A 25,943-nucleotide genomic window follows, 5' to 3' on the forward strand; every position below is an offset into this window, starting at 1 on the left:
GTTCATTAAAATTCAGGAGACAGAGGTATTTGGGTAGTGATTAGTGAAGCTTATTGCATGTAAATTTCGACCTGGTCCAGCAAAAAAAACAAAGGGAAAAAACTTTGGTCTGGTCTCGTGAAGTCCTTTTGTATCATCTGTCCAACATCCAAAATTCTGCACGAGTGACATGTGTGTGCTGTGCTAGGTTGTGGATGTTAGGAATGGAAGCAAATTTTGCTTATTATAACTAAGAAATTATTTCATATATATAGCTCCCTCTTCTCAATATATGAAGAAAAAACCTTATGTGGAACTATGGTAGTGTCAAGTAATAATGGATTCCAGTTAAACGATAATATGTGTTTAAAAGATGAAAAATTATCATTAAATTTGGACACAAATCATCTTTTAACAACTAAATTGTTTTGTTACCTAGCACTATCACATAATAAGAATAACTCCACACAAATTTTTTCCATGTATTGGAGATTCATAACTAATTAACTGTAATATATTGATGATTTTCTGTAATGGGCATGTCAATTTCATTGCTTTTGATTTAGAAGCATATATATCTCAAACTCATCTTCTTCTTTTTTCTGGTTTTGAATTCATCAAAATCATCGTAATAATGAAATGGCCAAGTGTTGTAAATCCACAAATCCTAAGGGCCTTTGCTGTCTTGGAATTACAAGAGAAGAAGAAGAAGAAGAAGATGTTATGAATGTAATTGGATGCCATTTTACCACTCATGAATCATGATAGCCTCATAGGCCTTCTATTTTTAGGGCCATAAATGTACTGAAGTGCTATGATACAAGGCCAGAAATTTACTCAAAGTGGTATAAAATAGTTTGAGGCACACAGGCTTCACAAATCATGGAGTAGTTAAGATGTTGTGTCAAGCATGGCCAAAAAAAAAAAAGATGTTGTGTCAAGTATGGAAGACTAAACGTACAACTTGGGACATAAAATTGAATATAAAAGGTGTGTTGAGGTCAGTTAGGTAATTTTCTGTAGTATTCAACACCATGGTTGTTGGGTCTTGCTCAACTCCACCTCCACCTCCACCTTCTGTATAACTGCAATTTAGAAACACACCAAACACAGAATACAATACACAACAAAGACCCAGAAACCCAGTACACCAATCTGCTGTATGGTTTGGGCATGTAGAGCTTTTTGGTGGAGCCATTTGGGTGCTCATTTTCTTTGAGGAGCTTGGTTATTTGGATCTGACTTTGGGTCAATCAAGTGTGTTGACTTGGGATTGGTAATGGGTCTTCTTTTGATTTAGCTATTGGTTGGGTTTGAGTGAAGAAGGAGCGCAATGTCTTGGAAGAGCAGAGGAGCAGAGACACCTTCAAAGAGGGCAGTGTCTCGGAAATGGACCTTTTTGTTTTGTATTAGTTGTTTTTGTGCTGGGATGCTCTTCTCTGATAGGTAATTCTACTCACATAAAGCTTTGATTTTTGCTTTGAATTCTAGAAAAAAAATTGAATCCTTTTTTTATTTTTATTTTTCAATTAGTTAGTCTGTAACAGCAATTTGGTGAAGTGGGTAGCTTCGTTTCCCTCTAAATTTTACCAAACAATTGGAATTTTGGATGTTTTTGGCATCTGGATATGGGTTTTGTGAAATTTGGCATCAATTGTATGCCTGCCAATAGTTCCTAAAGAATCTTGATGAGTAACGATGGATTTTGAACGGTTTGCTGAGTTTTGTAATTAAAGTATCTTTAGTGTTTTTCATTTTTGTGAATAGTTTTGTCAGTATTTGAAAGTGGTGATAATTGATAAGTGATGGTGTCGGCAGTAGTTTAAATAGTGTTTTATAAGAAAAAAAAAGATTGTGTGTCGTGGAATTCTATTTTTTCTGTAGAATTGGTAAGTGCATGTTGTTCATTGCAATTATCTGCTTGGGATAATTCTGAATTTCATATAATAGATCCAACTATTGAAATTTTAAGCTTTATATGTATGTTACTATATTTGTCACTGTGCTGCTTGAATTCAGACATCATGCTTGTACATTAGGTTCTGTCATAATCGTTTAGTTCAAGAGGTGGCTTTGTTGTCCCTTCTCCTTATCTGCCAACACTTCACATACTGATTACTATATGCTAGTTTTCTGCAAAATGGACATATATACCCATCAGAAACATGTTATTACTTGGAACTTTAGCAGAAGCAATAAAGTTGTGTTTCCTAAGTTCTATATAATTCCAGGCATGTGCTGTACTAATTTTAAAAAAAATTCTGGTAACAGAATGTGGTCAGTGCCTGAAATTAAAGGCATGGCGAGGACAACAGGGGTTGATGATGAAACACTGAAGTTAGTTTCTGGTTGTGATCCAACAACTGTGAGTATCTTCTATCCAAATAACCATGTCTTTACCTTTCCTTTATTTGTTCATCTTTTGAGTACCTTGAACATGGTGGTTTGTCAAATAATTGACATGTTGGTTTCCTTTCTTTTGTTTAGAAGGATGTAGAACATGAATCGAAGGATGTTTATGGCGAAGTTTCAAAGACTCATCATGCTATACAGTAAGCCAATGCTGGAGCTTTTCTAAATTTTACTGAATTTGCCACAATGTTATATCTTATGACTCTTACAAAATGCAGAACACTGGATAAAACAATTTCAAATTTGGAGATGGAATTAGCTGCTGCAAGGGCTGCGCAGGAATCTATACTTAATGGTTCACCGATTGAAGAAAATTTAAAAATTTCTGAGCCAATTAAGAAAAGAAAGTATTTGATGGTTGTAGGAATAAATACTGCTTTTAGCAGTCGAAAGCGTAGAGATTCAGTTCGTGCTACTTGGATGCCTCAAGGTTTGTTGATTGATAACCTGCTTTATTACATAAATTTTCGATTTGAAAGGGTCTGACATTTTCTTTCTACTTCGTCTTTACTTTATGATTAGGTGATAAACTAAAGAAGCTTGAGCAAGAGAAGGGCATTGTAATTCGCTTTGTAATAGGTCACAGGTGGGCATTTGAGTTCAAAGCTATTTGCTATAACACTTTTCTTTTGAATTCTCATCTTTTGCAAGATGATCGTGGACATCTTTGATCATATGATTTATCCTCGATTGTCAACTTTGTTATTGTATCATACATAGTCATGTCAACTTTAAATTTTTTTGCTACTTAAAAAAAAAAAAAAAACCCTCAACAAGCAGAAACTAATTTGTTTTTCCTTCTATCAACTGTTCCATGTTTAGTGCTACATCAGGTGGTATTCTTGATAGAGCTATTGAAGCAGAGGAACAAAAACATGGTGACATTTTGCGGCTGGTAGAACCCTTGTCTTTTCAACTAGTTCAGTCAATCTATTAACTGACAGAAGAAAATATTACAAACAGTGTAGAATCATCTTCGTAATGCGTTGATCTGAGGAAAAAGCTAATCACAATTTGTCTTCATAAATTTCATGAAAGCAGGATCATGTTGAGGGCTACCTTGAATTGTCAGCAAAGACAAAGACATTTTTTGCCACTGCTGTTGCTTCGTGGGATGCAGATTTCTATGTCAAAGTTGATGATGATGTACATGTAAATATAGGTAATATGTTTATCAATGTCCTCTGTTGCTTTTGTAGGCATACAAGCATGAGAAATCTTTTACTTAACAAAATTATTTTTGAGTTTGAAATTATTCTTTATTTAAACTTAAGAATATGTGTGTATTTGGTATTCATAAACGTTACCTAAGTACTCATGTTTTACATAGCCTCTAAATGTTTTCACGATGAATACAGTGTAATGTAAGGAAGTATCTTTGTATGACGGTTTTGCAACAAAGTGGTTTTATTGTATTGTGGCAGAAATGTTGGAAATATGTGTCCTCAAAGTTTAAAACCTGGAAATTGGCTTTTCCGGAATACAGCTGATCCTTCCTTAATGTTGAGTTCATCCATCATATTTTTTCAGGAACACTTGGGGCAACTTTAGCTAGACATCGGTCAAAGCCCAGGGTGTATATTGGATGTATGAAATCCGGTCCAGTCCTTGCTCAAAAGTGAGCAGTACACTCTTAAAATTATTCCTTCCAGCTACACTTTTTTGGCATTCTTTCTCATAGCTCACTTGTTCATCAACAGGGGAGTGAGGTACCATGAGCCTGAGTATTGGAAATTTGGCGAGGAAGGGAACAAGTATTTCCGTCATGCCACAGGACAGCTCTATGCTATCTCAAGAGGCTTGGCTACTTACATAACAATCAACCAGTATGTTTCCATATTCTATACTGTGGTTCTTTTTGCTCAAAGTACATCCAACCTTTACTTATTTCTCATGTTATGCTAATCATTCAGGCATGTACTACACAAGTATGCCAATGAGGATGTTTCCTTGGGGGCATGGTTTATTGGATTGGATGTGGAGCATATTGATGACAGGAGATTATGTTGTGGAACAGCACCTGGTAATCTCTTATGCATCTGTTTTGTCCTTTCCTTTTTAGTTCTCTTGGTAAGGATGAGGGTTCCTTTAGTTTTGGGAAAAAAATTTTGGGTGCCAAGCATCTGATTAATATGGGCTGTTACATGTTCCATACCTCCAACATTGTGATTTCAATTATTTAGAGTGCCAATAGATCCCCAAGACTTGTTTGCGTCATACTGTTATGATTAGTTTGACTCTTATAGCAAACAAGGCTGAATCATTTATTTAGGTGAATCCTCATACTTGGTGAGTAACGGCAGTGAAACTTTCAGTATGTAGCACACTAGGAATGGGGATACTTTGGTGACTGTGACACAAACTATTGGCTTACATGTTATACAAGGCGTAGGCTCCACAGGCAGCCAATTTATCAATCATTTCACTTCCATAGGGACCCACTGCATTGAAATTCCAGATCAACTCTTCCTGCCAGGGCATGTCTTTAGTATAAATAGATGGGAAAGACACAATGACCTGTTATGGTTACCGCTCTTAAGAAATTAGAAGAGACAAGTTTGCTAAATCTGGAAAGAGTTTAGTAGTAAATAAATTGAAAGAGTGATTCGGGTTGGGTCTATACTAGTGGCTTAGTTTTACTTGGTGGATTACTATGCACGCCTTCCCTTTAGCTAATGCCCTTTGGATTTCATATCTAGGATTGTGGTATGGGTTGATTACAACCCCTTCATTGCCACGCTTATTATTTATCTGGTGACCAGTTGCACAAACACCTGATTATGGTTTGAAAACTGGCACAAGCTCTAAGACTTACCGTGAGATCTTAGTATTCATCAAGCATTTCTTACTATGAGAAGTTCACTTATTTCTTGATCCATTCTCATATGACTTTCCTGAGACTTAAAAGGTCAGGGATGGTCATGAGAGGAACACATGGGTGAGACACACCTGTGTTAAGCCCTAAGGTGCTGTTTCCATGTTATTGGTGGGGCTGAGGGAGTTGTGTGTGGCTACCCGTTGCTTGTGCAGGCATAATAAGTTTACATGGATAAAATTACAAATAAAACAAAATGGGAAGAAATAAACAGTGGTTCAAGCTAGGAATAAATATTATGACAAAATGTATAATTAGAAGTTTATTGATGTTAATTGTTACCACAGATTGTGAGTGGAAGGCTCAGGCCGGCAATGTCTGTGTTGCTTCATTTGATTGGAGTTGTAGTGGGATTTGCAAGTCTGCCGAGAGGATCAAGGAGGTCCACCGACGCTGTGGAGAAGGTGAGAATGCTTTGTGGAATGCAGTTTTCTGATAAATTTTCTTCCAAACTCAGGAGGAACATGAAAACATGTAGATGGTTTGAGCTTGTATTGTATAGTTCCACACACAGAAATGTTTGTATCACTATATGTAAAACGAGGTACATAGTGAGATGGGTTGGCTTTCCCATTTCTGGGATTCTGCTCCATTTTAGATGAGGAGGGAGACCCAATAGAAAGCTTAAAAAGAGGCAAGAGATTGTAGTTAATCATTCTTTTAAGTGCTTCCGGGGCCATTTGTAAGCTAATGAAGCTCCATAATAAGTGCTAATGTTTGTGCTAGCTCCTGCTGCCTTGTACTTCATAAATTAGTGCATTGTTAATGTTAGTTGAACTTTTTATGGGTTTTATACCTTTTTCATGATTGTAAAAGAAGCGACATATATTAGATATATTATTTTTGTGGTGATCGCTTTTCTTGGTGATGAAGCTTCACTATGCCACTGGTCAGTTGGCTCAATTAACTCGGAAAGATGATAAACTCGTCCGAGTCAATACAACACGTTTGGTCATACGCAATTATAGTTTCTTTATGATGTACTAAATGTAATTCACAGTATTTGTATCACAGCTACCTGAACCAGAGGCTGTAATGGCTTTGAGTAGGTGAACCAAGACTATTAAGTGATCAAGTAAAATGCTCAATTGAATGGATGGGAGAAGTCAGATAGGTTGCCAGTTGTCACCGTCAGCGTCGTAGCTCTTGTACCATTCTTTGGGTCGCTGATTCAGGAAATGATGCTTTCCATTACACTAAAAATTTAAGAGAAAATAAAAGAGTAATGCCATTCACACTCTCCTCTAAGTTTTTGGCACTCTTTATATGAGTGCTTTAAAATTTAAAGTAGTTATCAAAAAGAAAATTTAGAAGAATTTAAAAATTAAGAACCTTTTTTTTCAATTTTAGTACATGAACTTCCACCCTTATTCTAATCAGCTACTTAAATTTTAATTTGTCACAATATCATATCCAAATTTTTATTTTGTCCTAATTTATTATATAATAATGTGACTTTCATAAAATAATACTAACATGAAAGCCAGGGGCATTTTAGTCCGTTAAGGTGCAATCCACATGACCAGTTTACTAGTATTATTTGACCAAAGTCACGTTATGTAAAATTGAAAAAAACCCCTAAAGATTATGTCACCTTGAGGTCATGTAGAGTTATAAAAGAGAACAAAGATCACAAGTGACCAAGCTTTCACAAGTGCTTTTTTGGGACTTGAACCAAAGATGAGTTATAAGAAATCCTACATGCCAATGCTCTCATTAAGGTCATAATACATCATCATTATCATCATCATGATTTAGGGAGCAAAATTGTTCTCCACTTATAATTAGGAGTTGGAAGTTATTTTATCAAGCAGCATAAAACCAAATCTACTTTAAATGATAATGGGAGGAAGCCTGAAGAAGTAATGTAGAATCAGTCATGCCATCTGTTCTGTTCTAGAATAATCATAATATGATGACATGATTCCTGCACTGGAAAAGCAAACCCCACTATCTTCCCTTTCCCCACTAACAAGCCTCCCATATGCAATATATAAAGGTGATGAATATACATATTTTACTGACCACATCATAGCGCTTGATCATTGAATTTATTACCACATTACCATTTTAGTCTCAGCAACATTTTCATCTCTCTGTCTCTCTCACTTTCTTTTTTCTTTTTGACAAACTATCTCTGGCACTCTGATATATTAGACCACCCTTTCTGTAAAGTACTGCAAGTTTCTCTTCGATTACTTGCAAAAATGAGAGGAAATTCAGATGACAATGCTCCAAGCTTCACCACCCAGCTTCCAGTCCTTAAACTCATAGATTTCTCCCTTAGGATTTCTGTGATTCCTCTTAGCATTGCAACCATATGGTTGACTGTGACCAACCAGCAAGACAATAGTAGCTATGGGAAGCTAGAGTTCAGCAACTTCATGGGACTCAAGCAAGACCCTCTGACCCTGCATTCATTTTCATTTCCTAATTGGATATATCTTAATTTGTCACTAAAATGTTTCTGTAAATCAAGTTGTTGATTACCATATTTGCACTGTCTTTCAGGTACATGGTTTGCATCAGCACCATTTCTGCTGTCTATGCTTTTCTTGCAACTATATCCTCGTGGATCAGATGCTTAGTCACTAAAGCTTGGCTTTTCTTTGTATCTGACCAGGTTTTCTTTGCCCTTTGGCCCCTTCAATTTCTTTTTTCTTTTTGTTTTTGTTTTTGTTTTTCATTTTAGACATAAAAAATAGGTTCCAAAAACTAGGATGTGGGTAATGGCCTAATGATAAAGGAGCGAGTATTGAGAGAGTCGTAAACTCATACTTCCATGATTTGAACCTGCACAAATTCAAAAGTATTAGAATTTACTTGATACATGTAATTTACGAATGATTACACGTACTGAAAGTTTATGTTAAGACATTGTATCAAACCGACAAGCTAATCGTGAAAGTTTAATTTTCACGTCATCTAAAGAAAAAAATTAGGATGTAGGTGACTAAAAATTAAATTTGGAGAAAGAAAAATAGCAGTCTCATGAATAATTCTAATGTGTAATTACCCATTTTCCTTTTTGTCATTTGGTAGAAGCTCTAAGTTTGGTCTTGATTTGTGTTTGATAGGCTACTAACATTCTAACCCACTAACATGCTCCCAAATTTGGTACATAAATTGTGTCCTTGTTGATCATTCGTCTCATATTTTCTTTTGGTAGCAGATTGTAGCTTACTTAATGGTCACATCTGGGGCTGCAGTGATGGAGATATTGTCTTTGGCTTACAATGGTGACAGGCCAGTTTCATGGAGTGAAGCCTGTAGTTCTTATGGAAAATTCTGCAGTAGAATGAAGCTTGCCTTGGTTCTTCATGCCCTGGCCCTTTGCAGCTTCATTGTCTTAGCTGTGATTTCAGCTTATAGGGCCTTTAGCATGTTTGAGCCACCTTCTGTTTCTCATAAAGAAGTGGAAGAAGAGAGAACTTAGATGGGTTTTCTTTCAGTGCTTCTGTTTAAGAGGTTTTGTGGTATACATGCTTCGGATTGAAAAAAATATGATATGGGGTTGTGAAATGCTTGGTTTTGTTTGATTCAATTTTTTTTGGGTACTTTTTTGTTTGAAAGTAGTTCGGATCTCTATATATTTCCACATTAAAAATAAGAAAAAAGTTACACCCAACACAATGTGCACTTCAAATGTTCAAAAGCCTAAATACCATTGGTTGGCCCATCTTACCCACAACATTAGTCCTTTTATAATGTGAACTGTGAAGCACTTGCAGTTAGCACTACTGTAAATCTCACCTAACACACCGAAAAGCAGCAATTTCCACCAACTTGTGGGAACTGGGAAGGAAGCACCGCCTATGTGTCATGTGATGTGTCCAAGAATTTGTAGGAAGGCAAGGCAGTGCCTAAACTAGTGTGCGACCGTCTTTGGCTTAGTTTAGTTTATCACCTTCCACTCCATTTTTGGTACTTAGAAGGAAAAAATTTACTCTGTAACAAGTCTATATATTTTATATGTTTATTTCTGTTATTATGTGTTAAGTGACGTGATACGAAAGATAGAGAAAATGAGTGTATACACATATTACATGGACTCATATTTCGAAGGACAAAAAATGATTTTGGTCCCTATATTTTACCTCGAAAATAGATTTGGTTATTGTAGTTTCAAAATTTCACATTTGTTTACAATCTTATGACATTTTGCACCTGCTATGAACATCGAAAATGAAAATTGAAATTGAAACTAGTTTTAGAAAACCCATAGAAATATAGGATGGTCTTTCAATCTCCCAACAAATTTTTTCTTGAAAATAAATGGATAATTTATCGCCAAATTAGAAATTTGAATTTTGTTAAAATTGTCCTAAAATCGCAAACAACATAAAACATATGGACCAAATACAAAGTTTTGAAACCACAAGGATCAAATTTTTTTTCAAAGTAAAACACAAGAATAAAATTTTTTTTTTCCCAATTTTGAGATTTGTATTCACTAAAGATATAGCCTAACTTATGTTAGAATTTCTATTATTAATAGTCACGTAAATTGCACATGACCATAGGTACTTCAATCTATCCATTTATAAAACAAATCCCACCCTAAATCCCAACCCTTCCATCCAATTATACTCTTATCTATTCTTTATTTAAGGAATGACAATAGAAATAACATTTTAAAATAATAACAGAGTTAGTTTTGTTAAAAAAAAAAAAAAACAATAAATGATTTTCCAAAAGGGGGAAAGCAAAACCCAAGCTGGAGCGAGAGTTTTATTTTCCCCCTAATAAATATATCAAATTTTCTTAGTCCAGGAAATATTTATTTCCCTGTGCTCACCAAACATGAGAATGAAATTGATTTTTCATTCACATATCTCCAAAATTTGAAACAAATAGACTCTTACTATTGCAATTCTCAAAATTTAATGAGCACCTAGGCCCACTATAGAGAATGGTCAGAAAGGATATCGCAGTCCAGCCCAGTCCCAAACTACCAATTTTCGCGGGCCTCCAAATAAACAGAAAATATATATGTATGATACGGCACCGTTTGAAAAAGGTAAAGACTCTTCTCTTTTTTTTTTTTAGCTAAAGTGAAACACTTGCTTTCCCGAGCAGCAAGGAGTTGTGTTGTACTGTTGTGTCAGTATCCGAGTATTTTCAGTTTCCCAATTCATAAAGCAAAAGTCTCTTCTCTCTTGATTTCCAATCTCTCTCTTTCTCTTTATCTGAGATTCTTTCACAGATCTTTTTGCTTTGTTCTTCCTCAGATTTTTTTTGGGTAAGAATTTAAAATGAACAAAAGAAGAAGTTGTTTCTGTGATCTTTTAATTACCCGCGTTTCCGATCAAAAACCCTAATTTGGTTCTTTTTCTATGTATGATCAGTTTCCCAATTCATCAATGGCCAAAAGCTCCTTCAAGCTGGAACACCCTCTCGGTTCTCTCTCTCTCTCTATTGCATAGTTTGTATTTATGTATGCATATTGATGTGATTGTGATTGATCTTGAGTGACCCTGAATTCTGCTTTATCTGGGGTTTGTTAATTGAAAATGGGCCTCTTGCAATTGTTCTTATATTCGGACATATATGGAGAAATTGCTTTTTTGTTCAATAAAGTTTCAGTCTTTTATTATTTTGGGCTGTGAAATTTAATTCTTTTCCCTAATTTATTTACCTTTTGTGTATATTAATGAGCTCTATGATCTGGATTCTGGGTAGATGATATTACGAGATTTAATTAAGAGAAGATTTGTTGTCTAGCTTGTTGTATGAATTTTATTTTTATGAGGATTGTCTACCTTTGGTTGAGAGAAGATTGTCTACCTTAGTTCTGTAATTGAATTATTCTAAGCCTTGCTATTTTGTTGTAATTAATTATGTCGCTTACTTTCTATAAAGTTTTTAGATTAGCTTTAGAGGAGTTATGGATGTGAATTATGCATAGAATTTTGAGCAGGTGAAACTGAACAGTTATTGAATCTGTGAGGTATTTACATGGGTGTCATTGGCATAGATAGTTATCTTTAGATGTGTAATGGTCATCGAAAGTTAAATGGATCATTCTCTCTCTCTCTCTCTCTCTACTACATTATGCATCCTATAAAGACAGCATGACTATATTTCTGATACTTTCCAGTAGATCAGAGCATTCAAGCTTATTTGTTTATACCTCTTTTTTCATTTTATTTTAATTTTTGTACCAGAAAGGAGGCAGGCTGAAGCTGCTCGTATTAGGGAGAAGTATCCTGACAGAATTCCGGTATGTATGTAATTTCTAATTCATCAAGAGCCAGTGTTATAAAGGCTCAAGGGGCAGTTAGGAGCTAAGGCTTGTAGAGCCAAGCACGATCTGATTATAAAATTTCACTTCCCAATATGTTTAATACAACAAAACTTAGATCAAGCAAAGCTTGTTTGAGCCTTTGGCTTTGCAAGAAAGCACATGCTTTTGTGTTTGAGTTTTGCCTCTCAGAGGAGGCTTCAAAAAGGTCATAAGTTCTCCGTGTAAAACTCGTTTAGCCGTAGGCTTGAAGTGTGTTGCATTTTTATAGCACTTTCAAGTTCATTGTCCTATATTTAAGTGTTCTTTAATTGTGTTTTTGATCTTTTTTTATTGGTGTTCTAAATAGGTTATTGTGGAGAAGGCTGAAAGAAGTGACATACCAGACATTGACAAGAAGAAGTCAGTCTTTACTGTATTTATATTTCATATGTGTTTTATATATTTCTACCTTGGCCTTCTCAATATTTCTTGTTAAACACACTTTGTTGGTAAGGTCAAGACTCCATACTGACTTGCTTCTATGTGATAGAATTTCTTGATTTTTCCTGCCTTGATTAGTTACGCCATGAGGCTTGTTTAACTGCACATGTTTTCCATCCCTAGCTATCACAGGTTCTCAACTCTTGATCTCTTGATATGTTTTGTACTGAATCAATCCATACTTTTCAATGTAGTTAATGGAAAATATGTTATCATGATAGTATTAACAGAAGAAATTAAGAAGAGTTGGTGCTTAAAATGGAGCTGGAAATATTAGTTTCTAACAAATTGACTTTTGATTGTTGCACTATTTGTAAAACATTCTTTGTATTGTGAACGATCCGAGTCTTAGGATTTTGTGTAATGATCAATGATGGAAACAGATATCTGGTTCCTGCTGATCTGACTGTTGGGCAGTTCGTTTATGTGGTCCGGAAGAGGATAAAGCTCAGTGCTGAGAAGGCGATATTTATATTTGTCAAGAACATTTTGCCACCCACTGGTGAGAATAATAATCCAAAATTGCTTCATATATACTATAAATTCCATCTAGTCACCTATTTTATCAACATGTATTTGGTTTTGTTCTGTTTCATTGCAGCTGCCATGATGTCTGCAATCTATGAGGAAAACAAAGACGAGGATGGTTTCCTTTACATGACTTACAGCGGAGAAAACACATTTGGATCATTCTAAGCAGTGGCGGAACATAGAAGGGCCCCCGCAAACTTCTGCACAAAAAAACTTTCAATATATGTTGAGCTTGTAAAAATTTGTCTCCTCTTCTACTATTCTCATGAATCTTCTAAACAAAAAAACTTTCACTATGTTAAGCTTGTAAAAATTTGTCCTCTCTTCTACTATTCTAATGAATATTATAAAGATTCTCTAAAGTGGAATTCTCTACCATTCAAATTACTCTTACTAAAATCTAACAAAACACCCAACCTATACCCAACATAAACACCCAACTCCATCTCCACCACCACCTCCAAAATGTGAGATTCGATTGCACCACCACCGAATCAACCCCACACCTAATCAAATCTTTCATGAACCAAATTTTAGATTTAGTGCTTTGAATGTAAGTTATTTGTTATATAATTCGTTTTTAGGCTGACATGGTTTGAATCCTAGCCGTTTAATGTTGAATTTGAACAAAATGGAAAGAGTTCTGGAAAAAAATAACAAAAATTCAGTTTTTGTTCAGCCATGTTTTACCGAACATCATGTATAGGAAGATTCGGTGCAAGCACTGAACATTTTCTTTTTATTAATCTTTTGGAATTATTCGGTAGCCAACTATCAAACACATTTCTTAGTGTTCAATGGGTTATTGCCGAAACATGTTTGACACTCATGTCACGATTCTAGATTTTTCTAAAAAACCATTTTTTTATGTTAAAATTCAAAGGACCAATGAAAATAACTCATTTGAACACTCCCAAACTGCGATTTATGCATCCATCTATCAATATTACACTTGTTTGCATTAATATGGAGGGTGTTGTAGTAGGTTAATGTTTGTTAGAGAGTTGAGTGGAGTGTGAGTGGATAGTTTATGTTGGGTATAGATTGAAGTGAATTGTTTTTTTTATTTAATGTTATGTCTTTAGTCAATTTACATCAATGTTAAAGTATTAGAGATAGAAATAATAAAAATTGGGGGCTAAATAGTAGCACCCTATGTATTTAACCTCATATAAAATTTGAATTAATCTAAATAAATAAAACGAAACCTCATATGAAATAGCTATGCTACACCATTTCTGGTTGGTGAGCATAATTTCAGAGACATTATGATTCAATAATAGAGACATCATAACATAATTTTAATGACCAAACAGTAAACTGGAGACATCATAACATAATTTTAATGACCAAACAGTAAACTGGTGGCACTGTCCTAGCTAGTAACATTGTTTCTACATATGGTCCCAGCAGCATTACTCTATTACTTGTTGATAATCCCCAATACCACATGAGCAAAAACCAATGACTAACTATTTGACACAAAATGCCTCATAATAATTGTATATAATTGCATGCTCATTCGTCCCCAATTCTCACTCCTTCAGCGCGCCTGAAACTCCATAACTGCAACAACCAAGAAATAGGGACTCAGACGCAAAATCTGAGTGCACACAAACTTGAACAATATAGAAATTAAAAAAAAAACTACAAAACCTAAATACATAAAGGCCCAACAAAAACAACCGAATGCATCACCCACCGCCATAAAGCAGATGCGGCCACCAGCCACCACAAAGCAACCATGCATCAACCGCCGCCATAAAGGCTCACACCACCACCAGCCACCACAAAGCGACAACCAAATTCCGGCAAGATGACCCAACAAAAGGTCCAAAACCAACACCCAAATTGGATCACCCTATACAAAAAATAAGGAAAAACCTAAAAAACCCACCACTAGATTTGCCATCATCTCCACAATAGAACACAACAATGCCACTCAAAGAATGCAACCACCACTCAAAGAGCCATTGTGACCCAAACAAACCTAACATTTTGCCACATCCCCTCAAATAGTCAAATCTACTATCTATATACTCCTCATTATTTTTATAAATCCCAAAATTCAATTGTACTCTTGGAATAAAATAAAATAAAATAAAAAACCTTTTTTGGTTACTCATCCCCCGCCAACATCGGCCCTCCCTTGCAACCCCCTCTGTTTCTCCATCTCTCAGTCTTTCCCTTTCTCCCTTCTCTTTCTCAATCTCTTCGATCTCTTTCACCGGACCTAATAAGAGTTTGGGGATCTTATCAACCTCCAGATTGTACCATCTTTGACAAGACTAAAGATTTTTAAGAATTACTGTATTTTGAAAAATAACACTATTCAACATTATGTAATAAGAAAAAAATTCTTCTCTTAAAAGACAACTCGACTCAATATAAAAATATATAAACTTAGGTTTCAATTGTTTCTTTAAATTTAATATCTCATAGAAATGGTCACGGTATGTTTTTGTAGCCCAATTCCTTGGTCAGAAGCTTCAAATTTGGCAACGTCATGTCAATTTGTAAAACATATTAGTAGTTAACTTTTAGATTAAATGGAATGCCCCAACCCTGCATTCCTGCCTCCAAATTAAGTTAAAATTACAATCCTCGCCTGTCACACTCATGATTTCATAATTCTTCTGCTAATTTAGTCCTCAGGGAATCATGGCAATCAAGACAAAGTACCAAATCCACAAGTAATACATTATACCTTTAATTAAATAATGTAGCATCCATTATTGATATAAAAGATAAAAGATGTTACTATTAGTATCATATATATTAGTAAGGCTCTGCTCTCTACATACACATAAAACAACAACAAACCCCATCAAGAAGATCAAACAAGATAATCTCTGTTAGGGGGTTCAAAGCCTTTATTTTATTAAATTCACTGTAATAATTAATTATATACTAATGGGGTATAGTTTGGACTCTGATGAACCACCCTTAATTAGCACATTCCAGGCAAGTTGTCCCAAGAGTCAGAGGCTGTGCCATTCTCTGTTGAGACTGCAACTGGGAACAATGAAGCCATGTGTTGCTGCATCTCAAACTCCAAACTGGCAGCATCTGTTAAGCCTGAAGAGTGAGTGCCATTGGAGAGCTGATCCCCACTGTCAGAACTGTACCAATCCGAGACCGGCCCGGTCGAAGGGATGAAGCTGAACAGCTTCGACAAGTCCTCGGGCATGGAGTAGTTAAATGAATCATCCTGCAATGGTTTGGCTTCTGCATGAATTGAGCGGAAAAAAAAAAAAGACTTATTATTATGGTAATCAGATCAATTTTTAGAACAAGTTGAGCAGGAGAATGTGGAGATAGAGTTTTTATTTTTTTATTTTTTTTATTTATGCTTTTATGATTCATTCAATTTCATGCTAGGCACCTTATGATTTGAAGATGTACAACGGGTATTAAATGCATCAGTTTAAATCATTGAAAAGGAAAAAAGAAAATTAAGCAGAACAAAGGGAGTTCATTAATGCTTGTGAAAGCATTAAAATCCCAGGTTAAACAGAGTTTGATGTGTCTGAAACAATGAATTTCTTTCTTGCTATATTGGGTCTATTAACAGAGCATTTATTTAAGCAGACCGAAATTGAATCACAAAAAGAAGCAAGAACTAACTTAAAATTAAGAAACAGTGGCTTTCACCTAAAAAAGAAGAGGTATCCAAGCTAGAGTTTGAAGCCTGCAGCCAGCGGCCATAACCATCCAACACACTTTTCTGATCTTCAAATGCACCCAATAGGCCAATCCCTCCTGATCTCCTTGAATTTCTTCCACCACAAGCAAACGATGCATCAGCTTCCTGTAATAAGTCCTCCAACAACCCACTATTGCTGTGAGTCTCGTCTCCGCCTCCCCTGGCCGCCATTGAGCTCACCTTGGTATCAATGGTGATCTCGGACTGAGTTTGGGATACTTGGCTTGAAGGGAGTTCCGACTTGAACGAATAACCCGAACCAGTAGGGGACACCATGCTGTCAGAATACTCGAACTGGGTTCGGTTCATTGGCGGGAAAGGGGAGTTGAAATTACAGTGCGGGAACTTTCCGGAGGCAATGTCAGACATTGAGCTGGTGGGGCTTGTTGCAAACTGAAAGGAGGCAATGTCAGGCATCGAGCTGGTGCGATGAGTGGAAGAAGTTTGTGGGTTTGGGGTGATTGGAGGGGAGAACCCAATGGAGTCCCGGTAGCGTTTGTAGCGTAACGGGGTGGGGCGGTGGAAGGTGAAGGAGGTGGAGGAGAAGGAAGAGGGGGTTGCGTCAAAGAGAGTGAGGGGAGGGGGCGGAGGAGGGAGATCATTGGGCTTGGGGTGGTGTGGGGAGGAGAGTGGAGAGAGAGATTGGGGAGGAGTGGGGGAGAGAGGGGGGAGTTGGTGGGAATGGGATGTTGGGTTTTGGATTTGGAAGCAAAAACTTGGGTTTGTAGTGGTGGTGGTGGTGGTGGTGGTGGTGGTGGTGGGTGGGGTTAGTGATGTGGGTTGCTGGGAATGGGATTGTTGGGTACGGGATTGTTGAATGTCATGGGGATATAGTGGTAGGCCTTGGCGTTGCCGTCTCTTCACCCTTGTGTTCCAGTAGTTCTTTATTTCGTTGTCTGTTCGCCCAGGTAACTAGTAGCAATTGACAACACAAAACAAAACAGAACAAGCCTATATAAGATTTGGGTTTTTGTTTTTGGCTTCATAGCAGAGAATTAAAGCAAGAAGCACTGAAGCAGAAAGTTGTTTTTAAAAGCATTGGCATTTGGAAACAGCCAAACCATTACATGTTTCCAAAGCAGAGCATTTGTTGTCTAACAAGTACAAAAGGAACACAGAATCTGATCGAGCTAAAACTTAAAAGTTATGAATAGAAAGCTGAAAAAACAAAAACATGGGCAGCATTGGCAGCACCAAAACAAAACCCAGAAATGAAAATTGAATAGAACAAAAAATGAGTGGTGTACCTGAGAGGCCATGCGCGCCCATTTGTTGCCGTACTTTGCGTGGAGCTCAAGAATGAGTCTCTCCTCCTCGGGAGAGAAGGTACCCTTCTTCAAATTGGGCCGGAGATGGTTGGCCCAACGGAGCCTGCAGCTCTTGCCGCAGCGGTTGAGTCCGGAGTTCCTCTGCACCGAATTCCAGTTTCCCTCGCCGTGTTTCCTCACGTACTCCATCAGAATCTGATCCTCCAGCGCCGTCCACGGCCCTTTTTTCAAGGCCTTTCCCTCCGCCACGTGCCCACCTCCTCCTCCGCCACCCGTCTCCGCCGCCGACCTCCCCTCGCTCTGCTGCATCACCACTGCACCACCGCCATTGTTGGGGGTCATTTCAATGGAAACAGAGGACAGAGCGATAGATCAGAGAGACGACCCCCCCCCACAAAAACTCGCCGGTTGGCCCACTCAATCAATATATAATTTCCTCTTGTGCTGCACTTTTTGGTGGGCCCCCCTTTGCTATTTTTGTTTTCCTTTGAGGTTTACTGTTTACATAAATGAATTGTTTCCCCTCGTTTTCTTTTGGGTATTTGAAATATTTACATCATTTTGAGATCAATAGATTGTTGCTTTCTGTGGGTGGTTGTTTGATAGGGGGTATGGTGATTGATCTACCCCCTCTCTCCTCCTCTCTTCTTTGGTAATGCAGCTGCTGCACTGAAGAATTTTTAGAGGGAGAAAGGAGGAGGAGGTGGCGGTGGTGGCGGTGGTGGCGGCAGAGAGGGATCGAGAAAGTGTTGTTGTTGTTATTGTGCGGTTGTGGTGGGGGAGACCAGAATATATGTTCTAAGAGGAGTAAGATTGTGCTAGGGAGAACATCTCATGCCACGCTGTACCATATTTTATTAAGGGTTGGGATTGTCTTTTTGGGGTTCTTTTGTTTTAGGGTCTTTTCACTCACAGCCCAACGTAGCTGTTGTTATTGCATGTGTTAGTTGGTAAGTGTGGTGAGAAGGGTAAAGACAGCTTGGGCTTAAAGGGGCTTTGGTTATTTTGCCATTTTCATATGTTGAGATTGGTGGGTTAACTAGACAGACAGTGGCCTATGCCAGAGTTTCGATTCAGAGTTGACAGACAACAGCCCATAATAAGCCACCTATTGGAGTAGGCACGCCCTGTGCGCGATGTGTAGACATCGCCCACACATTGTGGTAGTGAAATTTGTTCTATTTTAAGAAATGCATACACAAAGGATATATGAGATATTGAGATGGGACATATAATTTAGGGTTAAATACAAAAATGGTCCACGAACTTTACAGTGAATCTCAATTTGGTTCACTAACTATAAAAAGTGTTAATTTGGTCCACGAACTTTTCAAGTTGTGCCAAAGCAGTACAAATGTTAACTTTCATTAAAAACTTTAACGAAAACTGGTCATGTGCACAGCAAGTAACCACATTTTCAAAGGCATTTTAGTCCGCTCATCACATTTTCATGTGACCAATTCCATTAATGTTTTGATGAAAATTAACATTTGTACTGGTTTGATACAATTTGGAAAGTTCATGGACTAAATTGACACTTTTTATAGTTAGTGGACCAAATTGAAAATCACTGTAAAGTTCATGGACTATTTTTGTATTTAACCCTATAATTTATTTAACTTTAGAGAGTAAGTGGGTCGGAAATTTCTGTCAAGACTCAAGACCAACGTCTCATATACAATTTCATTGAGTAATTTTATTCAATATACCCTTTTAATACTCCGTTAATTATTTTAACCCCCAAATTCAAAATATAACTTTTATGACACTTTTTTTTTTCCAAACCAAAATACCCTTCTGTAGCAGCAAACCTAGCAACCATGGCGACTGGAGTTACTCTAGCAGCTGTTTCCTCCATTCTCTTCATGTAGGTTGTAGCAACCATGAAGAGCAACCTTTATCACCGACCAACACCCATCATCTCCTCTCTCCCCTTCTTTCTAAAACCAAATCTAAACAAAAACAAAAAACAAAAATCGAAAACTCAGATTTGGGTTTTTCTCTAAATGGTTTAAGATGGAAAGGGAGAGAGAGAGAGACAAAAAAAGAGAGATAAAGATGAGATGTCAGTGGGAGAGGTGGAGGATGGTGGTGGGCACCGGCTAACGACCTATCATCTTATCTCCCAACCCAAATTTGAAAAAAAAAAAAAAAATTGGAAACCCAGATTTGGTGAAATGTGCTATAGCTAGATTTGGTTGAATTTTTGGTCACCACATTGTCGAATTTATGGTCGCCATATGGTGGAATGTGCTATAGCCAGATCTGGTTGAATTTTTTGTCGCCACATGGTAGAATGTGCTATAGCCATGTGGTGACCACAAATTCGACCATGTGGCGACCAAAATTTCAACTAGATCTGGGTTTTTTTAGAGAAAAACTCATTTAATGAAAAACCTATTTATAGGGTATTTTTGGGTTTTTTGTGAGTTTTGCTGGGCGACGAAGGTTTTTTTTCATTGGATTTTGCTGGGTTTGCTACTGCATCTGCTGGGTTTGTTGCATCTGCTTGATTTGCTGCTGCATCTGCTGGGTTTACTGTAGCAGTGGGGGATAGGAGCACCGAAGGCTGGGACAGTGAGTGGCGCGTCAACGATGGGACAATGGTTGACTGGGGAGGGAGGAAGGAAGGGAGGGAGGTGGTTGGCTGGGGAAGAGAAAGAAAAAAAAACTACAGAAAAAAAAGGGTTTTATATGGAGAGTATTTTTGACATTTCAAATGTAAAAGGGTCATAAAAGTTATATTTTGAGCTGGGGGATCAAAATAGTTTATAGGGTATTAAAAGGGTATATTGAATAAAATTACTCAATTACTTTTGATTCTTAAATGTTGATTACATTTTCATTATTAAATTTTAAAATTTTCACGATTAACCATGTTATTGTAGTGAAAATGAACTCATATGGCTCACTTTTATTTTTTACTTTTTTCAATATGAAAGAATAAAGCATAATTAAAAACAAAAAGCTACTTAATTGAATGCTAATGGCAGGAAACCCATAAATAAAAGTGTATAGAACATGAAGGAAATGCTATGGAGACTACACTTTTAACCCAACTTAGTGAATCATATATATATATATATATATATTCACATGATGATGTAGGAGTAAAAGTGTATTTATCACATTAGTTATTATAAATGATGTCCAATTGTTATTAACACATGGATTGCGACGTAATGTGGTTCACTAACGTTATTTAAATGTTTGGTCTCATTAGCATTACTCAAATACAATAAGAGAGTGATAATTTATTTTGTTTTGAGGTATATTAATATATTATGATGTCAGTTAAGCAAAAACACTAGAATGTTAGTATGCCTATTGACAAGAAAAATACTATTTTATAATTGCAAATATTATTTAGAATCTTTTGCTTGAAATCTATTATTGATTCTTAGCCCCTTCTTTTTTAGGGGCCAAGAATTCAAAAATATTAAGTTGGGGAGGGGGGGGCGGGGGCATTATTATATAATTTTTTCTTAAAAATATAGTAAGTATAATATTATTCAATACGTTGTCCTAATCCAATCCATACTCCTAAGATTTATCCAACAACGACAAACATAGCAGTTTATGACCAAAAAAGCAGTTTGGATTACTTGGAGCCAAGCACGGCTTTAATTGCCCCAGTCAACTCATAGACCATAGACTTGAGATCAGTAATTCAAACCAAAACGTTTTTTCTTTTTGGTCAGAAAACAAACACGTATTTTTGCAACAAATTAATTTGAGTTTGAGGATGGAAAAAAGGCGTGTGTCGTTGACTCGTTGTTAAAAACAGAAGCAAAAGCCTGGCTAGCTACCAACATTGACTTCATTACATGACCAGCACATGCAGTATTATATAAGGATCTATATGCACATTTTGGCACAGAGAAAATATATTATAGTCTGATTGATAAATCAAAGCTTTGTTAATCTCTAGCTATGGCTTTGCATTTGTTCTCAAACGTCTTCAGCTGCTTTTCAGAAGTCTCTGAAAACAAACGTTATGTATGCGATGGTAATGTTTGTGTTCTCAGAAATCAAAAGCAGCTTCCGAGTGGGAGAAGATTGAAGGATAATAAGCGAAAGCGGAGCCTGAGGATTTCGTTTGCCCGTCTTTCACTGGGAAGGTCTCGAAGCTGTTAGAGTCTCATCGATCGATTGATGAACTACGTACGTTTTAATGTTTAAGCTAGCTATTAAATGAGGAGATAGCAATGAGTATTTATATATATAATTCTTATTAGATATATATTTAATGCATCCTATGTGGGACTAGACTGAACATATATATGTTTTGCTTCATCTGATTATGTAAACTTTCGAATTGATTATATATTGCAGAATGCAGAACCTCTAATGGCAAAAGGGTTTGTGTTAAAACTCACTTGCATTCACTAGAGGTGTCCAAATTAAGTTGGACCCCTATTGATATCGTCGTCGATCAATAAATTGCCATGTGGTTTTAGACTTTTAGTCCCAAATGTTTGATCAATTAATGAATACTTTTAATTTTCTGATATTTTATGTTAATGGTGTCGATCAGTTAATTAATATATTATTCAGCTAAGGAGTAAATTTGACTTCTCTTTTGGAGTAATAAATATATATATATATGGCAAACAAATACATGTAATCATAATCATGAAAATGTACGTAAACCCATCAATATATAAAAGTCAAAAACTATATGCCGACATGTAATAGCTGCATTAATTGTAGAATTTTCCATCTTTTGAACCTGTTGATCGACATTGCAAAATGTTATAGGACAGTGATTACGCAAATGTGGCCGACCGTGCATCATACTGCTATGTAGACATTTTATCCTAATCATCGTTATATAGATGGCTTTTTAATTTAGGTATGTCTTATGGTAGACATAATGATGTATGACTTAGGTGATGCACTTCACATTGTAATTTGATATGAATCGTATAATGGATCGGGCTGGCCCAAATTCGACGGGCCCGACCCATTTAAAGTGGGCCCGGTTCGGCCTGGCCCGTTAATAAGTGGGTTGTGTTGAGCCTGGTCTATATGTATGGATCGGATTGGGCCAATGTTTTCTATTCCGTTGGGCCAGTTCAACCCGAACCCGTTTTGTGTTGGGCTAGCCCAAGCCTGTTACGGGTTTGGGCCGGCCCGTTTATATTAGTATTTTTCAATTTTTTTAAAAAAATTTACTATTAGCTTTGTTTCAATTTTTAATTTTGATTTTGGTGACGATATTGAATAGAAAATAGAACGAAAGCAGTAGAAAATTCAAAAATTTGATAGAAAATGGAATGACATGCATTAAAGACTATTTAATTTATTAAACAATAATAAAAACTTAAAATAATTAATCGAGCCGGCCAGGCTCGGCATGACCCGTTATAGGGTGGGCCATGGGCCGAGCTAGGTTTAAGGTTTAAAATAATTGGGCCGGCCCGGCCCAATTATTAAATGGGTCAGCCCAAGCATGACACGAAGCATGAATGAGCCAACTTTAAACAGGTCGGGCAGGCCCGTTGTACACCTCTAGATATGATCGAAGCTGTCTATTTTCTAAGTCTCAATTCGAAGATCATCTCTGCAAAAAATTAAATAAATCGAAAATCGTTTAACTATTTGATTAAAGGGTTATCATGTCAGGTTTTTACCAAATCACTATATTAATTCATCTATTTACGCAAGCACAATTAATGTCAGGATCATTCTTATATAAAAAATTAGAAAATAGACGGCTTCGATCATCGAATTATAATACATAGCGAGTCTCATAAATGATACTTCCTTTTGTGTAAGATGAGATATATCTCAAATGAATGGCTTTATATATATATGCTTACACACACATCAAACCTAAAAAAATTACATCCACATACAAAATATTCAAGCACTTGATGTTTTCTGAAAAAAGAAAAAAACAGAAAAAGCACTTGACATTAAGTTTTTTTTTTTAATTAAACACTGACATAAAAGATTATAAAAATATATATTCAACCTAGTAAAATACTTTATAAAATGAGTGGAATAGCAGAAAATACTAAAAAGTCTAAAACATATGGCAACTTAATGATCACAATTAACCAAATCAATTGGGTTACAACTTAATTTGGGCACCTCTATATGAATGCTAGTGAGTTTTAACACAAACCCTTTTGGGCATCAGAGGCTCTGCATTCTGCAATATACAATTAATTCGAAGTTTATATAACTCTACATGAAACATGTACATGTTGAGGACTAGTCGCATATCAGATGAGCTGGGTATCTAATACAATCATAAATAATCATCGAGTCTCTTCACGTATGTAATAGTTTTAGGATCGCTTTTAGAATAGATATTCAGTAGCATACAGTAGTACATGGTCGATAATGGCCTAGTTCATCAGATGATCGATGATGACGATGAGACTCTAAAAACTTTGAGACCTTCTCATGGAAAGACGGGCAAACAAAATCTTCAAGCTTTTGTTTTGCTTATTCTTCAATCTTCTTCTCCCACCACGAAGCTGTTTGTGATTTCTGAGAACACAAACATCACCATCGCATACATAACGCTTGGTTTCAGAGGCTTCTGAAAAGCAGCTGAAGATACAACGTGATTTTACGACCAAACACAACAATTTATCTTGTTTCAAAGCTATTTGCATGTTGTCTACACATAGCGTACAAGACATGACTCTTCCGGTAGGTGCCTTTATGGATTGTCGTCTATCAACACTCAATTGAAACTCTGGCATACGCCACTTCGTAATTAGCCCCCACCGATCTCAATATATGAAATAGCAATCTTCAACTTTCCACTTGCCAAAAATAACCAAATCCCTCTAGCCCAAGCTGTCTTTACCCTTTTTACCACACTATCAACTAACACATGCAAAAACAACAGCTACATTGGGCTCTGAAAAACCTAAAACAAACAAAATACTCCAAAAAGAAGATCCAAGCATTCAATTCGATCCCTCAAAGAATATGTTACACCTTGGAGTCTGAGATGTAACTACGAAGCACAGATCCCAGTTCTCTCATCCTCCAAAACATATATAAATATATATATATACCAACTGCCCACCACAACCGTACTACAACAATAACCCCTTAATTTTCTCCTCCGATTCTCATAAGAGTACGTGAGAAAACACGGCGAGGGAAACTGGAATTCGGTGCAGAGAAACTCCGGGCTGAACCGGTGTGGGAAGAGCTCGAGGCTCTGTTGGGCCAACCATCTCCGGCCCAATTTGAAGAAGCAGGGTGCCTTCTCTCCCGAGGAGTAGGGCATCATTAATTCTTGAGCTCCACTCCAAGTACGGCAACAAATGGGCTCGCATGGCCTCTCAGCTACACCAACAAATGCTATGTTTTTGTTTTTGGAAACATATGCTTTGACTGTTTCCAATGCTATGAGAATCTTATTTCTGCATGTTTTGTTTTGTTTTTGTATTGTTTATTGTTGTTCGTTACTGGGCGAACAGACAACGAAGTAAAGAAGTACGTACTGGAACACAAAGGGTGAAGAAGAGACAACGCCAATGCCTACCACTATATTCCCATGGCATCCAACAATACCAATCCCATTCCCAACCCATGTCGCCCCCTTTCAGTTTCCGCTGACTACTTTCAACTCCCCTTTCTCGCCAATGACCCGAACCCAGTTCGAATGTTCGATTACCCAGACAGTATGGTGTCGCCTACTAGGTCGGGTTATTTGGTGAAGTCGGAGCTCCCTTCAAGCCAAGTATACCAAACACAATCCGAGGTAAGTCTTATGGTGGCTGGCGGCAGAGATGAGACTCAAAGCTATATTGGGTTGTTGGAGGACTTATTATTACAGGAAGCTGAGGCATCATTAATTTGCTTGTGGTGGTGGAAACAATTCAAGGAGTTCAGGGGTAGGCCTATTGGGTGCACTTGAAGATCAGAAACGTGTGTTAGATGGTTATGGCCGCTGCCTGCAAGCATCAAACTCCAGCTTTTGGATACCTCTTGTTAATTTATTAGGTGAAGTCTATGTTACTTACCTTTTAGGTACTCTTACTTCTGTGTGATTGAATTTAGGTTTGCTTAATTAAATGCTCTGAAATTCATTTGATTAATACATGCAGAAGCCAATAATAATGCCTTCTTCCTCAATACATGCAGAAGCCAAATCATTGCAGGATGATTCCATTAACTACTCGATGGAGCTCCACGCCTGAAGACCTGTCGAACATGTTCAGCTTCATCCCTTCAACCAGGCCGGTTTCAGATTGGTACAGTGAGAGCGGGGAACTCTTTAATGGCACTCACTCTTCAGGCTTGGTTGATGCTAGTTTTGAGTTTGACATGCAGCAACATATGGATTCATTGTTCGCTGTTGCAACCTCATGACTTATGACTTAAGGTGGAATGTATGATGACTCATGACTCAATGGAGTTAAGTGACCCAATAGGCCTTTCAAGGTCAGGAGTCCGACGGGAACCAAA

General features: G+C 36.9%; 4 protein-coding genes and 1 pseudogene across 4 annotated transcripts; 4 read left to right on the forward strand and 1 right to left on the reverse strand.

The window, feature by feature from the left end:
- Nucleotides 1-906: 906 nt before the first annotated feature.
- LOC147298309 (Galactosyltransferase family protein) lies at nucleotides 907-6,118 on the forward strand. Its single transcript, XM_086240929.1, has 11 exons — nucleotides 907-1,425; nucleotides 2,251-2,344; nucleotides 2,467-2,531; nucleotides 2,610-2,821; nucleotides 2,914-2,977; nucleotides 3,214-3,286; nucleotides 3,433-3,553; nucleotides 3,922-4,009; nucleotides 4,092-4,217; nucleotides 4,305-4,414; nucleotides 5,554-6,118. Exons 1-11 carry the CDS (start codon nucleotides 1,313-1,315, stop codon nucleotides 5,700-5,702), a joined length of 1,215 nt encoding a protein of 404 aa, XP_086097055.1. The 5' UTR covers nucleotides 907-1,312; the 3' UTR covers nucleotides 5,703-6,118.
- A 1,136-nt stretch (nucleotides 6,119-7,254) lies between these two features.
- On the forward strand, nucleotides 7,255-8,788 carry LOC147298310 (CASP-like protein 2D1). Its single transcript, XM_086229639.1, has 3 exons — nucleotides 7,255-7,661; nucleotides 7,778-7,889; nucleotides 8,439-8,788. The coding sequence occupies exons 1-3, from the start codon at nucleotides 7,474-7,476 to the stop codon at nucleotides 8,700-8,702; spliced, it is 564 nt and encodes a 187-aa protein (XP_086085765.1). The 5' UTR covers nucleotides 7,255-7,473; the 3' UTR covers nucleotides 8,703-8,788.
- A 1,560-nt stretch (nucleotides 8,789-10,348) lies between these two features.
- Nucleotides 10,349-12,902, forward strand: LOC147298311 (autophagy-related protein 8C-like). The gene is made up of 6 exons (XM_086236208.1): nucleotides 10,349-10,508; nucleotides 10,615-10,666; nucleotides 11,434-11,489; nucleotides 11,860-11,912; nucleotides 12,377-12,495; nucleotides 12,595-12,902. Exons 2-6 carry the CDS (start codon nucleotides 10,630-10,632, stop codon nucleotides 12,687-12,689), a joined length of 360 nt encoding a protein of 119 aa, XP_086092334.1. The 5' UTR covers nucleotides 10,349-10,508; nucleotides 10,615-10,629; the 3' UTR covers nucleotides 12,690-12,902.
- Nucleotides 12,903-15,474: 2,572 nt separating this feature from the next.
- LOC147298312 (uncharacterized) lies at nucleotides 15,475-17,840 on the reverse strand. Its single transcript, XM_086249129.1, has 3 exons — nucleotides 17,478-17,840; nucleotides 16,179-17,142; nucleotides 15,475-15,752 (listed from the first exon to the last, which is right to left on the reverse strand). Exons 1-3 carry the CDS (start codon nucleotides 17,838-17,840, stop codon nucleotides 15,475-15,477), a joined length of 1,605 nt encoding a protein of 534 aa, XP_086105255.1.
- Nucleotides 17,841-23,842: 6,002 nt separating this feature from the next.
- LOC147298313 (uncharacterized) lies at nucleotides 23,843-25,897 on the forward strand (annotated as a pseudogene).
- The last annotated feature ends 46 nt before the right edge of the window (nucleotides 25,898-25,943 follow it).

The sequence above is a fragment of the Dryas octopetala genome, chromosome 1 (genome assembly GCF_963921425.1).
Source record: "Dryas octopetala chromosome 1, drDryOcto1.1, whole genome shotgun sequence".
Lineage (NCBI taxonomy): Eukaryota > Viridiplantae > Streptophyta > Magnoliopsida > Rosales > Rosaceae > Dryas > Dryas octopetala.

Excerpts from the sequence above, each read along its gene's own strand:
- LOC147298309 (XM_086240929.1), top strand. The coding sequence starts at position 1,313 with ATGTCTTGGAAGAGCAGAGGAGCAGAGACACCTTCAAAGAGGGCAGTG. Across the intron at positions 2,345-2,466 it reads CTGGTTGTGATCCAACAACT|AAGGATGTAGAACATGAATC; the intron begins GTGAGTATCTTC and ends TCTTTTGTTTAG. Across the intron at positions 2,978-3,213 it reads CGCTTTGTAATAGGTCACAG|TGCTACATCAGGTGGTATTC; the intron begins GTGGGCATTTGA and ends TTCCATGTTTAG.
- LOC147298310 (XM_086229639.1), top strand. The coding sequence starts at position 7,474 with ATGAGAGGAAATTCAGATGACAATGCTCCAAGCTTCACCACCCAGCTT. Across the intron at positions 7,662-7,777 it reads AGCAACTTCATGGGACTCAA|GTACATGGTTTGCATCAGCA; the intron begins GCAAGACCCTCT and ends ACTGTCTTTCAG. Across the intron at positions 7,890-8,438 it reads TTTTCTTTGTATCTGACCAG|ATTGTAGCTTACTTAATGGT; the intron begins GTTTTCTTTGCC and ends TTTTGGTAGCAG.
- LOC147298311 (XM_086236208.1), top strand. The coding sequence starts at position 10,630 with ATGGCCAAAAGCTCCTTCAAGCTGGAACACCCTCTCG. Across the intron at positions 10,667-11,433 it reads CAAGCTGGAACACCCTCTCG|AAAGGAGGCAGGCTGAAGCT; the intron begins GTTCTCTCTCTC and ends TTTTTGTACCAG. Across the intron at positions 11,490-11,859 it reads AGTATCCTGACAGAATTCCG|GTTATTGTGGAGAAGGCTGA; the intron begins GTATGTATGTAA and ends TGTTCTAAATAG.
- LOC147298312 (XM_086249129.1), bottom strand. The coding sequence starts at position 17,840 with ATGACCCCCAACAATGGCGGTGGTGCAGTGGTGATGCAGCAGAGCGAG. Across the intron at positions 17,143-17,477 it reads GGGCGCGCATGGCCTCTCAG|TTACCTGGGCGAACAGACAA; the intron begins GTACACCACTCA and ends AATTGCTACTAG. Across the intron at positions 15,753-16,178 it reads GGATACCTCTTCTTTTTTAG|AAGCCAAACCATTGCAGGAT; the intron begins GTGAAAGCCACT and ends CAATTCATGCAG.